The sequence below is a fragment of the Planococcus citri genome, chromosome 4 (genome assembly GCF_950023065.1).
Source record: "Planococcus citri chromosome 4, ihPlaCitr1.1, whole genome shotgun sequence".
In the NCBI taxonomy this organism is placed as follows: Eukaryota; Metazoa; Arthropoda; class Insecta; order Hemiptera; family Pseudococcidae; genus Planococcus; species Planococcus citri.
In genome coordinates, this window is record NC_088680.1 from 59,998,017 (window position 1) to 60,015,040 (window position 17,024).

Consider the following 17,024-nt stretch of genomic DNA (forward strand, 5'->3'; position numbering starts at 1 on the left):
CGGCCATTTCGTGATTTTTATGATATCAACAAAAAGCTTTTCAAAACCCCTAACTATGGAAAAATGTTCCATTTTGGTAGGTATCGCGGTTATCGAGTAGTCCACTGCTGAAATGGATGATAATTTTGGTTCACTGAAAACTTTGACACCCCCCGGCTGCCGTTAAAAATGAGAAAGCGGGCTGCGATTTGCGCCCTTGGTCATCCCTTCAAAAGGTCTTTCCACAAAAAAATTTCAAAAAATCGCCGAACCCCCCCTACCACTTCTTGATCTAATTGACGTTATAGAAAATTGGGTACATGTTGAAACAATCCCCAAAAACTGATCAAACGCCATTGAAGTGGAATATAATCTGCCAAAAATTACTGTAGGTATTATGTATAGGTAAAAACGAAAGAAACAAGTACCTAAAATAAGAGCACATACAAATACATATGTCTAACACAGCAATATACAAAAAATTGGAAACAATTTTTCCACTCTTTTGCCAACGCTAAACAAGAACTGAAAAACACAAAACACAAATAAAAATCCGAATTTGAATCTGTACAAATGTTGATACAGATTATTGAAATCTAACTGCAATTATGTGATATATGATAGGCAAGACCATATTTCTTGCGATATTTCTTGCCGCATAGGGCGCATTCAAAACGAGGGCCCTTCACATGTAAATGTTCCTGTGCTGACTTACTGCAAACCTGTTTGGATGTGTGATAGGCTAGACCCTCTTTCTGGCGAAATTTCTTACCGCAGAAGACGCATTCAAAACGAGGGCATCGAGGGATCTTCACAAGTAAAGGTTCATGCATCACTTTACAGTCTTTGTGATTGAATAATATGTGATAGGCTAGACCATGTTTCTGGCGATATTTCTTGCCGCATAAAGCGCATTCAAAACGAGGATCCTCCACATGTAAGCGTTCATGCCTTGTCTTAGATCGATGGTATTTGAATAGCTTGTCGCATACGCGGCATTTGAATTTTTTTTCTTCACTATGCACATTTTGATGTCTAACAAGATCTATTTTCATACAAAATCTTGTACCACAGGTTTGGCAATGAAATGGTTTTTGACCAGAATGCACTCGCAGGTGGAGAATGATGGAACTTTTATGGTTAAACTTTTTCCCGCAAACAGCACACTCAAAACAAGTGACTTCCGAATGAGTATAGCGTTCGTGACGTAATTTAGTGTTGTTGTGCTTGAATCTTGTGCCACAAATGTCACATTTGTAGGGTCTCTTTTCACTATGTTTACTCTGATGTCTAATGAGGCGGGATTTGAAAGCATAATGTTTGCCACACTTTTGACAGTGAAACTGCTTCGAATGTTTTTGCTGATGTCTCACCCAATCACATTTACCATCTTTTTGTTTGAGTATGTGACAGGCTAGATCGTTTTTCCGGCGATATTTCTTGCCGCTTAAGGCGGTTTCGAAACGGATACCCTCCACATGTAAACGTTCCTGCGCTGACTTACTGCAAACCTGTTTGGATAAGTGTTTGGCTAGATTACGTTTCTCACGATATTTCTTGCCACATATGGCGCATTCAAAACGAGGACCCTCCGCGTGTAAACATTCCTGCGCTGACTTAGTGCAAACCTGTTTGGATATGTGATAGGTTAGACCATGTTTTTGGCGATATTTCTTGCCACATAAGGTGCATTCAAAACTAGGACCTTCCACATGTAAACGTTCCTGCGCTGACTTACTGCAAACCTGTTTGGATAAATGTTTGGCTAGATCATGTTTCTGGCGATATTTCTTGCCACATACGGCGCATTCAAAACGAGGACCCTCCGCGTGTAAATATTCCTTCGGTGACTTATTGCAAACCTGTTTGGATATGTGATAGGTTAGACCATGTTTTTGGCGATATTTCTTGCCACATAAGGTACATTCAAAACGAGGACCCTCCACATGTAAACGTTCGTGCCATGCCTTATTATATTGGTATTTGAATAGCTGGTTGCATATGCGGCATTTCAAGCTTTTTTCTTTACTATGCACCCCTTGATTTCTAATACGATTTGATTTCGTAGGAAAGATTGTACCACTGGTTTGGCTATGGAACAGTTTTTGACCAGAATGAACTCGCAGGTGGCAAATGAGAGAATCTTTATTGGGAAACATTTTCCCGCAAGCAGCACACTCACAACAAGCGACTTCCATATGCATAAATCGTTCATGCTTTAATTTAGTTTCAGCGTATTTGAATCGTTTGTCACAAATACCGCATTTGTGGGGTCTATTTTCACTGTGAGTGGTTTGATGTTTAATGAGGTGATGTTTTCTAGCAAACCATTTTTTACATTTTATGCAGCGAAACTTCTTTAAATGGTCTTGCTGGTGTTTCATCCAATAACATTTATCGGAAAACGTTTCATCACAAATATTGCAACAGTAAGGAGGCAAATGTTGCATCAATACTCCTTGTACCTGCAGGAAAAAAAAGATTGAATTAATTTTGTATTTGTTATCATTTTGCAAGTGACAAGTCCTGTTCTTTTGAATGATTATGCAGCTTGTATGGAAAAATAAATATTCCTTTTCCATTAGAGATTTAGAAAAATATCTAAAGCCGAAAAATGTTATTTTCCTATCAAGGCCCGCCTAAAATTAATTGTTTTTGGTCATTACTGATATGTTGATGCAAATATCGCACCTCAGGAGTAATACTTAAGGTCACATCTCAAAAAAAATTGATTTTGACGTTTTTGAATTTTTGGGGTTTGTATGACCCCCCTCAACCAAAAATAACACTTTGAGTTGGGTACATTATCTACATCTTGTAAAAAACGCAAATGGCCTAACTCAAAATCCCAACAACATTGCAAGTTGTTTGGAGTTATAAGGGTACATCTCAAAAAACTCCACCTTTTTTCAGCAAATTTCGTACATACAAAGTGTTAACAAATAGTTTTGATTGTTTTGAATGTTTGTCAGTTAGAAATAGTCGCAAGGAGTGCATTTTTTATTGGTTTGTACCAAATGGAAAATTTTTTTTAAATTGATCACTTTTCAGAAAAATGATTTTGCACATATCATGAAATTTTAGTTTTTTGGGAAAAACTCAAAAACTAAGCACTCTAGAAAAAAACTAACGACATCATGTCGATTGGTTCTCTACAACTTCGTTGTCGTAAATTTTTTTTGGACGCTTCCTTTCGCCTCCACATCAACTTTAATGAAAGGTTATAACTCAAAATGTTTTCCAAACATTGAAATATTTCCTCTTTAAAATTTTATTTTTCAAAGTGTTCTTATGCTAAATGAAGGTAGGATACCAGATCTTTAAAATGAGGTGCTATTCATTCCTCACAATTAATTATAAGTTGATGAAAATAATGAATCAAGTTTTTCAAAAAAAGAAAATTAACTCTCCTGTAAAATTTCACTTTTTTGAGATGTGACCTTATTACTCCCGAGGTGCGATATGTTCACATGCATACTAGCAGTTTAATAATTCAATGGTACTATTGATAAAGAGTTTTTTAAAAATCTTCATTAGCGCAAGTTGAATTTTTAAAAAATGTATACCTATGTACTAGAAAAATAATGGGCAGAGTAAACTTGGTGTATTTGAAATTCAATAGCTTCTGAGAACAGATTTTGGGTCCGTACTCATCACTCGGAGTCGTGGGAGGAGAAGGGAGTAGGCCAGAAATTCCCAGCTAAGTACCCACAAACTTCCCAACTGGCTCTCAGTTTGTCTAAAAAAAAGTTCTTGAGTTGATTTTTTTTGGGGGGGGGGAAGAAGGACAATGTTTTTTAAGCGAGAAGTTTTTTGGGACGGCTTTGAAATTTTCGACTTTGAATAACTTTTTTTCATAAATTTCTACCTAGGGCAGAAGCTTCCAAAAATTTGTGTTTTGAGAAAGAGATTTATTTTAATGAGAGAAGTTTATTGATTCAAAAATTTTTTATGGATATTCAAAAGTTCAATTTTGAAAAAGATAAACAAAAAGACGCGAACAAAGTGAGAGCAGAAGTTTCCAAAAATTTCATTTATCAAGAAATGAATTATGTAGTACCTACCCATTACTTTTTTTTATTGATTTTTCTGCCTTTGATATTTTCAAAACTTAAAATAGCTGATATGTTCTCGATGGAGAAACTCAAAATTAGATAACTATTTAGACGTGATCAAAGCGTGGGTAAAATCTTTCAAAAATGTGTAATTCAAGTTCCAAAAAAAGTGGTCTCTTTGCCGATTTGCTCAGCTGGTCCTAGACAAAATTTTCCAGTTTAGATTGAAATTTTTCAACTGTACATTCATATATGTATTCTATTGTTCACCAACCAGTTCTGTAATTTATCAAAAAATCACAATTTTTCCAACTTAGGCACTTATAATTTTTTCCAACTCATTATTCCAATTATTTTAAGCAATAGGGGACAAGTTGACCTGCCTTGCCTCCCCCCACCCCACCGCTAGATACGGCACCATCACAAAAACATCAAAACATCATTTATCAAAAAGTAATAAATATCATAAAAGGAGCCTGATATGTATATCATGAGAGTTCATTTTACTCAAAAGAGACTTTTTATGGGTGTTGGAACTTGAAATTTTGAGAATTTAAAAAATTTTTCTTTGAAGTTGAATTTTTAAAAAAATTTCAAATTGAGAGGCCCACCGCAGCCTGAATTTTTCAAAAATGGAAAAAATAAAAGATAGGAAATTATTTTTTCATCAGAGATCACTACTTTGAGGGTTGGGAGCAGAAGAAATCGCAATTTTTTTTTGCCTTGTGCATAGTTAAGGATTACGCTAAAATGCAGGTAAAGGTAGGTACTAACCTTTTTTGGAACACTGTGCGAGGTTTCTATCATAGGAGCTATGCTAAGAAGTTCTTTTTTCTTTTTTGCAGGTACCTTTTTTGGAACTTTGTCCGATGAGGTTTCTATCATGGGAGCTATGCTAAGAAGTTCTTTTTTCTTTTCCGCAGGTATCTTTTTTGGAACTTGGTCCGAGGTTTTTGTCATGGTAGCTGCATTAGGAAGTTCTTTTTTCTTTTTCACAGGTACCTTTTTTGGAAATTTGTCCGAGGTTTCTGTCATGGTAGCTACATTACGAAGTTCTTTTTTCTTTTCCGCAGGTATCTTTTTTGGAACTTTGTCCGAGGTTTTTGTCATGGTAGCTGCATTAGGAAGTTCATTTTTCTTTTTCGCAGGTTCCTTTTTTGGAACTTTGTCCGAGGTTTCTATCATGTGAGCTATGCTAAGAAGTTCTTTTTTCTTTTCCGCAGGCACCTTTTTTGGAACTTTGTCCCAGTTTTCTGTCATGGTAGCTACGCTAGGAAGTCCTTTTTTCTTTTCCACAGAGCGAGAAATCCGGCCCCTACCACCATTTTCTTGGCGTTTTGAGCACCCACTTGAAGAATGAATTCGCAGGTGGCTAATGAGAGACTGCTCATAGAGAAACTTTTCCCCGCAAACAGAACACTCAAAACAAGCGACTACCTTATGCACATATCGTTCATGATGCAATTTAGTTTCAGCGTATTTGTATCGTCTGTCACAAATACCGCATTTGTAGGGTCTCTCTTCACTATGAGTTGCTTGATGTTTCATGAGGAAGGATTTGAAAGGAAACTGTTTACCACACTTTCGGCAGTGATACAGCTTCAAAATATGTTCTCCCTGGTGTCTTGTCCGAGCATGTTCATCAGAAAACGTTGCATCACAAAAATCGCAACAGTGTGAAGGTGAATCTTGCATCAATACTCCTCGTACCTGTTGAAAAAAACGATTGAATAATTGATTTAATAGTCATTTCAATAAAGTGTTTTTTGAAAAAAATGATTACTTATTAGCGCAAGTTGAAGTTTTAAAAAATTTGTATAATAAAAATGGAAAAAATGACAGACAGAGAATTATTTTTTCATCAGAGATCACTTCTTTGAGGGTTGGGAGAAGAAGAAATCGCAAATTCTTTTTTGCCTTGTACATAGTTAAGGACTACGCTAAAATGTAGGTAAAGGTAGGTACCTACTAACCTTTTTTGGAACACTGTCCAAGGTTTCTATCATAGTAGCTACACTGGGAAGTTCTTTTTTCTTTTCCGCAGGTACCTTTTTTGGAACTTTGTCCGAGGTTTCTATCATGGTAGCTACGCTAGGAAGTTCTTTTTTCATTTCCACAGAGCGAGAAATCCAGCCTTCGCCACCATTTTCTCGGCGTATTGAGCACTCAGCTGAAGAATCGGCTGCCTGCTCATTGCGCTAAAATGTTCAACATAACTACTGTTGTGCTAAAAATGTAATTGGCCTAAAGCAGATTGAAACCATACCAGTTATTCTCTAACCTGGCACACATTTAGCTCATCGCTACAATGTGGGTGTTGGGTTGTCGCTTGTGCTTGTTCAATCCATAGTGTTTGCCCATCATGTGCTTTAACAAACTGTCCGTTGAGTGTGATCAAGTATACGTCATTGGTCGGTTTCATCGGATCAGAGAAACAGCTTTGTGAATCTTTTGGGGTGGGATCTAGAAAACGATTTCGTGAAAATTTTAAAATGAAGTAGGTACATCTTATAAGTTATAATACTATGAAATTGTAAAAAGATAGATAATAATTAATAGGATAGATCAATGAGGAATAACATCAACACCTAGGGGAATAAATTCAACTTGACAGGTGCCAATGTAAAGAAGATAGATCTTGTAAGATTGGGGCTTTAATCCAATCTTTCCTGGATGCCTTGGATAGCTAAATCGGACTATTAACTACTTCTAACACTTACAAAATTAGGCCCATTTGACCATGAGGATCAAATGGGTACTAGAGTGAGAGATAAGGGATGATTCCTGAATTAACCTATTTACGGCGTTCGGAGGTAAATAAATAAATTAAGACGAGACCAACACTTATGTCTGACTCCGTGTATTCGATATAATTAAAATACACACCCTAAAATTACACACAATGATAATGCTAACTAATTGTACCTTATAATAAATTATGATGCTGTACATAATATACGTAAGTAAATAACAAATAATGACTATTTTACTTACGACACCAGGTTTGTTATAGCTGACGCGTTCGCGAGAAGCATAACGAATAAGCCCGTGGGTTGTATTAATTAATTAAACCGATAAAATATAAATACTGAATAATCCTTTTATGAAGGAATTATTTGATAATTTCTAATAAAACGCACACGAATATTGGAATCGGAGCTGGGCTTCCGCGAGTTGATCAGGCTCGAAGAATGCACTTAGCTATATTCAGCAAAGTAGCACCCACTGCGAATGGACATACACAAAGTCCCCTATCTTAACCTTAAAGAAGATATTTACATAGCGAGAGCAATTGCATAGAAGAAGTGAGAGCTGCTCGATCTCGATGGCTTGATGCTCGCATCTTCCATCTCTTAGATGATCGAGTCGCTCCCACCTTTAGTAGAGGTATCTCATTTATGAGTAATTATACACATAGACATATAGACAGATATTATAGGATGCAACACGTAATGTCGCAAGGCATGATGCCTCCTGACAAAATCATACGAGTTTACGAGTCAAGTTTTTCATGCTTTTTTTTTTTTGAGCAGAATCATTCTATCTAACAAGCTTCACCAAGAACCTACTTACATCTCTTTAGATGGTTATTGAGATTGCTCTTCTACATCACAACGAATTTTTCAAGTCATTAAATTTTTTCCAACTTGATGCCCAAATTTTAACAAACACGCCCCTCGTTCGGTACGCCTCTGACCTTATACTACTGAAAAAATGTTCTTATCGCTAGATCGTACACAAACCTTGAAAATATTGTGCAGGTGGTGCATCCGCATTATAAAGGATGTTGTTCGGGTCTTCTACGCAAGGTACGAGCGTGATGAAATTTGTATTGGAAGCATTTTCAGCAATATGAGTGTTCGTGGAAGTTTCAATCGGTGCAATGTTTGTGTTGGGAGCATCTTTGGCAATATTTTGAGCAGTTTCTACAAGTGCAACTGAAAAACAAAATTATTCGTAAGAGCCTAAAGTTCTCCCATTTCTACCTAATATTATTTTGCGTTTAAATTGAAAATAACTGGTCCCAGAACCCACGGTTTTACTGAAAAATGAAAATGTTATGAAATTACCAACCTCCATCAGAAAACTGTTCAAGTTGTTCCTCCGAATTATGATGATCGTCGCTCGATATTTCTAGGGGAAGCCTGAACAACTTCGCAGAGCGATAATAATCTTCAGTAACTTTTTCAAAAAGTTCAGCGAACGAAGCTGAAAACCAAATGAATTTATGAGCTCCAAAGTTGTTTCTTCTCAGGAGGGAAAAAAATCCATAGGTTTCTTTTCTCTCTTCAAGTTGAACATTATTTTTCAAATTTTCGAATCAAAGCTTTGATGAAAATAATGAAAAACTACATACGAATCATGATTTAGGTACCTTGTGTTATGTTTCTACTACAACCTTCGCCAGAAAATTGTTCAAGTTGCTCCTCTGAACGATGCAGATCATGGCTCGATATTTCTAGCGAAGGCATACTCAAACCTATAGAGCAACCACCTTCGGCAACCTTTTCGACAGATTCTAGGAGCGCAACTGAAAAACAGAAATAGAAATTCTCAAGTGTGTAAGTGTGATTTCAAAGTTGACATTGAACTATTACACAAGTTTCGAGCACAAAACAAGAGCGCGATTTTCTAAACCCATTTCTGTGTAGTAGGTAATCATGAAAATCATGGTACAATGTTGTATGGTACCTGACATAAATTCAAAAACTGCTTAAGAAACATCCCCCGTGTAGGGACGGGTCAAGAATATCCTTATGGTACCCTCTGCCTGTCGTAAAAGGCGACTAAAAGAGGACCAGGCAAGCGCGGAGGCCTAGATAGCAGCCCTATCACCGTGATATATCTGGCATGGCTGGTAACCAAGTCAGACGAAATTCAACCTTACTCAAAACTCACAAACAACAGGAAATGGATGGAACTATGGGATCCCAGGCGGAGGTGAACCCCTGGTTAAAATAAAAACGCACGCTAACGAAAGGAAATACAAATTCGGAAACTGGAATGTAAGAGGATATGCAGCCAAGGAAGTAGAAATAAATGGAATTCTAAGCAGCAGAAATATAGACTTTGCTGTGATGTCTGAAACAAAGAAGAAAGGAAGTGGAACAATCGAATCTGGAAATTACATCGTTATCTACAGTGGAGTCAACAAGAAAACCAGAGCTGCAGGCAGAGTGATGTTACACATACATAATAAACACCGCAAAAACATCGACTCATACAACATATGGCATGAAAGAATTGTATCAGCAAGGATGAGATTGAAAAAAGACTTTCTTACAATAATCAGAGTATATGCACCAGAAGAGGGAAGAGAGGAACAAAGCGAAGAGTTCTACGAGCAACTACAGAGGGCAGTACAAGCAGTAAATCCAGAAGATAAATTGGTAATAGCAGAAGACTTGAATGCTCAGGTAGGAGATAAGGGTGTAAAGACAGTAACTGGTATGTATGGAACAGAAGGAATGAATACAAATGGGAAGAGACTGACAGATTTTTGCACTTTTAACGGATTAAGAATCATGAACACATTCTATCAACACAAGAAAGATCACAAGATGACATGGAGCAATACAAGAGGACAAAGCTCAATGATCGACCATTTCATAGCCAATGAAAATGCCGCAAAGAAATTCTTGAATGTAAGAACATACAGAGGCCTAGAAATAGGCACTGACCATCATTTTGTTCAAGGAGTAATGAGAATGGAAACAACAAGAATACCAGCAAGGAAAAATGAAAAGAAGATCAACACAAGAGCCCTGGATGACCCAACCAACCAATGGCTGTACCAAAGACGGATGAACATCATTAGTCAAGAGATACCAGCAAGCCAGGACATAGAAGAAGAATGGAAAAATATCAAATCCATTGTGACAAAAGCGGCAAAAGAAAGCTTAGGAATGGTTCCTTGCAGAATTGGGGCAAAGCGAATAAAGAATTGGGACAACGAAATCCAAGAACTCATACAAAAGAAAAGACAGGCATTCAGAAAATTCATGAGCACAAAAAGCGAGGTTGATGGTGAAGAATATCAAAAACAGTCGGCAAAAGTCAAGAGAAAGTCCAGGAAATTACAGAGAGAGAGCTGGGAAAATTTCATCACATTCCTGGAGCATGACACATACAAGTTACGGCCAAAGGTGTACAAGATCATAAGAAGAATTGACACAAATTTTAACGAAAGAGTGGGTTTGCCAAAGATTAAAATCAATGATGCAAAGGAATATTTTGAAGAACTCTGGAGTGATGAAAATGCACAAGATACAAAGATAGAAGATGAAATTGGAGAAACAGAAGACAGAATTTCAATTAAAGAGCTTCAAGAAGCTTTGAGAACAGCAGAAAATGCAAAAGCTCCAGGAGAAGATGGCATACCAATAGAATTGTACAAATATGCAAGTGGCGAATTTAAAAGAAGACTTCTGGAATTCCTAAATAGGATGTACCAAGAAGAAAGGGTACCTGAAGATTTCAAAACAGCAATTGTAATACCACTGTTCCAAGAAAGGCGATATGTCAAACCTGAAAAACTACCGAGGAATAAGTCTACTCAACACCTGCTACAAGATATATGTGAAAATACTGGCTAAACGACTGGCAGAGCATGCAGAAGAAAAGCTGTCAGAAAGTCAAAACGGATTTAGAAAAGGAAGATCATGCACTGATGCAAGTTATACAGTAAAACTACTGATGGAAAAACGGATCGAATACAACCTAGAAACACACATGTGCTTTATAGACCTGGAAAAAGCATATGATAGGGTTAATAGAAAAAAACTGTTTGAAGTCCTAAAAGATGAAGAGATAACATATAAAATGCGAAAGGTGATAAACAGCATACATAAGAACACTAGAATAAGAGTATGAATTGGAAATAAACTCTCAGAACAAGCAGAAATAAACAGAGGAGTTCGCCAGGGATGCCCACTGTCTTGTGTTTTATTCAACATGTACATGGATCACATGGTAAAAGAATGGCAGAAAATGAAGCCAAACGGAATCAAGACAGACAGAAGGCAAGAAATATCAACAGTATTATTCGCAGATGATCAAGCAGTACTAGCCGAAACAGAAGATGACCTGCAGAGATCAATGTATAATTTAACAAAGACATCAGAAAAGTATGATATGAGAATATCTTCAGAGAAAACAAAAACAATGGCCTTCAAAGGAAAGGAGCCAGTAAGAAGCAAGATTGTAATAAATGGAAAAATCATTGAACAGGTCAACAATTTCAAATACCTGGGAAACACGATATCGTACCAGGGAGAAGTAGATGTTGGTGGAAAGATTGCAAAGTTCCTGAGAGTCACAGGACTGATAAATAGGACCCTGAGAAGCAGTAAGGTGCGAAAAGAAACAAGATTGAAGGTGTACAATACCCTAGCAATACCAATGATGACGTATGGAAGCGAGGTATGGGCACTGAAGAAATCTGATAAAAGAAGAATAATGGCAGCAGAGATGAAGTTCATGAGGAGAACGGCAGGGGTGACTCTCAGAGACAGAGTCCCATCCGAGAAAATAACAGCAGATCTCGGAGTGAAGCCAGTCATGAAGAAGATAAAACAGTATAGGAAAGATTGGAGAAATCATGTCAAAAGGATGGAGGAAACAAGATCACCAAAACAGGTCCTCCAATATACACCAACGGGGAAGAGAAGCAGAGGGAGACCAAGGAGGAAACTCACGGATACCTCAGGCTCATCCTCAACAGGTTCCACACCGCAGCAGACAGGCCAATAGGCCTACCGCTTATAAGGAAACGACGACGACGACGACGGCTTAAGAAACATTTTTGTTGGATTATTTCGAATTTTCCGTGAAATTTTTACCCAATTTAATAGGTTAGATGTCATTTTTTCAAGAATTGGAAAGATCATACCATGATTTTGCGCTCGAAATCGATGTTTATAAAAATGCTCAAATAATATTTTCAGATGAAAAAAACTTGTGGAGAAGGCTTTACTAATGAGTTTTTTGAATCAATTTGAATAAGTAACATTTACTTAACTGGTTTTAGATACGCATTTTGCAGATTCGGATAGTTCTTCATGTTTCTTGGAAAGTTCTTCAGTTTTGCTTGCACTTCCACAATATTCACTGTAAAAATTATGCACAGTTGCAAACAAATTATCGCGGACTTAAATACTGAATAGGCAACAACAGTTTTTCAATCAGGTTCACATACCTTCTAAGTTCAGGTGGAGGATCATCTCTAAACTGATGTGAAGCAGAATGACAGCAGCCGATGTTATGCGTTCGTCTCATGGATTCCTATTTCAAAAAATTAGTTAATAAAACAAAAAAGAAGTTTTCTGTATCACCTATGCAACCATAATACAATCATCATCGGTCACGGCCTAATTAGATATTACAGCAATCAGAACATGTACAATATCTATTCATCTATAGTTAGGTACGGAGCAGAGCTCAAACAGAGACGGGTAATCGGCTGAAATGAATATTAATATCTCTGGGTTATCAGTTAGGAACGCTACGTATTCGTCTTGATAAATCAGCTTTTTAAAACAACGTTTGAAAAATGCAAAAAGTATTTTTAAAAAACAAACAGAAATGAGAAACGATAGCAGCCCGAAGTTAAAATAAATTCTGATAATCTCGATGTTGAATAGTGCAAGAAATACCTACTCCTACATTTCATCTAAACTTGAGGTATCATGAATATTGAATACAGTGAAAAATGTTATGTAATTCGCATAATTATAAAAATCACTCAAGTTTTACAAAAATTGATGGAATTTTGGAAAAGGATTAAAAGTTGAGGTGTCTTAAAATCTGGGCGAAAGAACATTTTCAAACTTATCGAAATGTGAAAATGCACATTTCCCGACTATTTTGTATAGCCTCCAGCGTGATTTCAATTTTCTTCAGAAATTTCAAACTGCTCTGGAGGGTTCAGAATGTTCAAGTCAGTCGATGTTAAACTCACCATAAGTAGACTGAATCTTATAGAGAAAAACCATTCATAAATTGGTCTAAAATTGATTTTGAAGTAGCACTCTCGAAATGTCACGGTAATTGCTTGAACTGTCTGAGAAGATGCTCAATGAGCACCAACCAAAGTTGTAAACGCCCAAGTTAACTTTTGACCACTTTTAAGCAACTTTAAATATTTGGAGATAAATTTGAAAGCTCGTTTGAAGCTTCGGAATACCTAGTCTAAAACAGGTGATTTTTGAAGTGTGTTAAGAGGAGGAGTAAAATGAAATAATTACTCGTACTGATTCATTTTGTTTGAAGAAAACATACCTATTATTTTTTCTACAGCTAAAAATCATAATACAAACTTTTTTTTCCAATTTTCGAAAATCCACCAAAATTTTGAAAATTAAGTGCAACGTCTAAAACTTTGATTTTGAGTGCTCTTCTGATTCAAGTCTGATTTCGTTCAAGAGTGTATCTGTTCGAAAGGTCCCCTTGTCGGGAGGTGACGAAACATGTAAGAACTTTGCTGCACGAATAAGCTCTTTTAGATTTTTTCAAACTTTGAAAAAAAAATGCAATTCGTCATCCCTTCAGCTATTGTTGTTTATGAGTCTCATACAACATAAAAATTTCAATCTAGTCTTGTCTAGCCACTGTGACCTGCAGGTTATAGGCAAACATATCTACATAGACTCAGTATGAGTTCCACAGTTACTAGGCGAAATACCCTACCTCCACTCCACCCCATTACACACCGTACATACGTAAGTATAAGTATTGCATGCTGTAGGTGCTGAACCTTATCACATGAGTATAAGTATTGAAAGTTTTCAGAATATTCTTCAACATACCAAGTTTACATATTTGAATAGGGGGGATGGGGTGAAGTTTCTAAGGAACTAGGTACATATACATACATTTTATTGGATAAATACAATTTATACAACCCAATTATAAAAACTGCAAAATTAGCACAGTAATCACCCTAATCGATAAAAAAATTGTTGAAATGTCGTAAAAATTGCGTGGAAAACGCTGAAACTAGAACGTCATTCCACGTCAATTGGACCAAGAAATGGTAGGTGGGTTCAGCGATTTTTTTTGAAATTTTTCCTGTGGAAAAACCTTCCGAAGGGATGACCAATGGCGCAAATCGCAGCCCTCTAGTCCATTTTTAACGGCAGCCAGGGGGTGTCAAAGTTTTCAGTGAACCTAAAATAGCATCCATTTCAGCAGTGGGTGGATTACTCGATAACCACGATACCTACTAAAATGGAACTTTTCCCTATAGTTAGGGGTTTTGAAAGGCTTTTTGGTGATATCATAAAAATCAGTGTTGCCACTTTTTTTCGTACGAAAAATTGGCTCAAAAAGTTTCAAAACGTAGTTTTCATATCGTTCCTATTCTCAAAAATTCGGAAAAAAATATATTGTGGACAACTTTTCATGCTGAGCAACATATTAAAAAATTGGGATGGTAACTTATCCCAAAGTCAATTTAAAAAAATTTTAAGTTTGCGAAAAAATGCGATTTTTTGATTTCAAACATGAAAAAAAGTTTTGATTGGTAAAGTTGACCCATTTGACCCCTGTTTTTACGTAGGTGTACGTATCTGTTGAAAAAGTTGAAAAACCCCTTTCACTTGATAAAATGAACTCATCACAAAAAATTCAAAGTTTAAAAAAAATCAATTTTCAATTTCAAACATCAAAAACAAGTTTAAATATATTCAGTTGTCTTATTTTGACCTCTTTCTACATGAAAAAAATGATGAAAATCACACTCGCAGCAAAAAATCAAAATTTGTTTATTTCTTGATTTTTTTCGAATTTTGATTTTTTTGTGATGAGTTAATTTCACCGCGTGAAGGAGTTTTTTCAACTGTTTCAACGGATACGTAAAAATAGGGGTCAAATGGGTCAACTTTACCAATTGAAACTTTTTTTCGTGTTTTAAATCAAAAAATCGCATGCGACAAGTTACCATCCCAATTTTGTAATATGTTGTTCAGCATGAAAAGTTGTCCATAATATATTTTTTTCAGAAATTTTGAAAGTCGAAACGACAGGAAAACTACGTTTTGAAACTTTCTGAGGTAATTTTTCGTACGAAAAAAAGTGGCAACACTGATTTTTATGATACATATCACCAAAAAGCCTTTCAAAATCACTAACTACGGGAAAAAGTTGCATTTTGGTATGTATCGCGGTTATCGAGTCATCCACTGCTAAAATGGATGATATTTTAGGTTCACTGAAAACTTTGACACCCCCTGGCTGCCGTTAAAAATGGGCTAGAGGGCTGCGATTTGCGCCATTGGTCATCCCATCGAAAGGTCTTTCCACAGGAAAAATTTCGAAAAAATCGCCGAACCCACCTACCACTTCTTGGTCCAATTTACGTGAAATGACCCTAGATAAAGTATGAGTACCTACCTATCATGAAATTTGTGTTAAATATCAAAAAAATAGTACAATAAATAAATCTAAAACATCTCAGAATTTGAACGAAATTTTCAAAAAATTGGGTGCATGCATTGAAACAATCCCTGATCAGAAAATTGATCAAATAACGCCAATTAAGTGGAATATAATTTGCAACAAATGCTGTAATTACATATTATGTATAGGTAAAAATGAGAGAAATAAGTACCTATTAAGGGCCGATTTCGCATACACGATTGCATACACGGTCCGCCTGATTTTCGAGTGTTGAGATCTCGAGATCTATCCGACGAAAATCGATGAAATTTGAAATATAGATACTATGAAGCAATTAGAAAAAAATGTCGGATGGGATTTTTAATTACTTGAATAGATCTGGAATTATCAATGATTGAAAAGTGTTCAAATTTCGTTTATTTTCAATTTCAAATTCTGCGAAAAATACTCAATCAAATGATAATCGCTTCCGACATTTTCTTTTAATTGTTTCAAAGTATATATATTTCAAATTTCATCTAATTCTGTTCAGTAGATCTCCAGATCTGAAGATGCATGCTCATAAGCAAGGTTTACACGCTGCTAGTTTATTCAATTCAAGCAACCGCAACTACTGCAAGTACAGTAAAAATCGCTTAATGTTATAACGTTTGTTCCATCTCATTTTAATAACATTAAGCGACTTATAACACAAACCGATTGAACAAAAAAGTGATTTTTTCCAAAAATTTTTATATGGTAAATTTTTTACTAAATATGTAGTCCTTGAACTAAAATTTTGCAAAAATTGCAAGAAAAAGTGTTGAAAATAGGTTGAAACTTCAAAAAGTTATGAAAAAAGTATCAAAAAATGATGTCAATCAGAAAAAAGTCTGAAATTTCAAACAAATTAGGCAAAAACTGGGTGAAAAAGTGTTAAAAACATTTTAAAAGTACATAAAAATGCAAAAAACGCTTAAAAATCACTTAAAAATTATAACATTATCCGATGCTCTAATTACAATAACCGATGGAATTTCAATGTAATGAGATATAAAAGATCGGGACTGGACGATTTTAATAACATAAAGCGATTTATAACATTAACCATTATAATAATAAGCGATTTTTACTGTAACTTGATTTTTTAATTAATTGACAGATTGTCCATTCTATGTATTTCACGACGAAAAATAATAAATACAAGTAAGTTTATTTGATCAGAGATGATCAAGTACTTAAAAGTGAATGTACTTGAATTAAGTAAACTTGCAACGTGTGAATCTTAGTCAAGGATTCTGCCTGCTGCTTATGCAATAAAGTATGCGAAATCGGCCCTTAAGTACTAACATAAGAACACATCTCCCGGTAAACACACCGAACGCGAATCGCCGGCGGAAATCGCGGTCGCGAAAATCGCGTTCGATTCGCCGGCGAATAGAAGGCAGAAATCGCAGTGAAAAAAATGAAAAATCTCGTTGCAAAAATCGTAGGCGTATCGCGGGCGAATAGACGGCGGAAATCGCAGTGAAAAAAATGAAAAAACTCGTTGCGAAAATCGTAGGCGTATCGCCGGCGGATTCAGCAGTGATATTTTGAACGCGATACTCGCGT

At 36.1% G+C, this 17,024-nt stretch overlaps 1 protein-coding gene across 1 annotated transcript; it reads right to left on the reverse strand.

Annotated features, from left to right (window-relative positions):
- Positions 1 to 331: 331 nt before the first annotated feature.
- Positions 332 to 12,478, reverse strand: LOC135843353 (zinc finger protein 62 homolog). Its single transcript, XM_065361206.1, has 9 exons — positions 12,232 to 12,478; positions 12,055 to 12,143; positions 8,410 to 8,565; positions 8,109 to 8,243; positions 7,778 to 7,972; positions 6,316 to 6,497; positions 6,008 to 6,232; positions 4,809 to 5,744; positions 332 to 2,444 (listed from the first exon to the last, which is right to left on the reverse strand). The coding sequence occupies exons 1-9, from the start codon at positions 12,309 to 12,311 to the stop codon at positions 576 to 578; spliced, it is 3,867 nt and encodes a 1,288-aa protein (XP_065217278.1). The 5' UTR covers positions 12,312 to 12,478; the 3' UTR covers positions 332 to 575.
- Positions 12,479 to 17,024: the final 4,546 nt, after the last annotated feature.

Excerpts from the sequence above, each read along its gene's own strand:
- LOC135843353 (XM_065361206.1), bottom strand. The coding sequence starts at position 12,311 with ATGAGACGAACGCATAACATCGGCTGCTGTCATTCTGCTTCACATCAG. Across the intron at positions 8,244-8,409 it reads TAGTAGAAACATAACACAAG|CTTCGTTCGCTGAACTTTTT; the intron begins GTACCTAAATCA and ends TTTGGTTTTCAG. Across the intron at positions 6,498-7,777 it reads ACCTGCACAATATTTTCAAG|ATCCCACCCCAAAAGATTCA; the intron begins GTTTGTGTACGA and ends ATCGTTTTCTAG.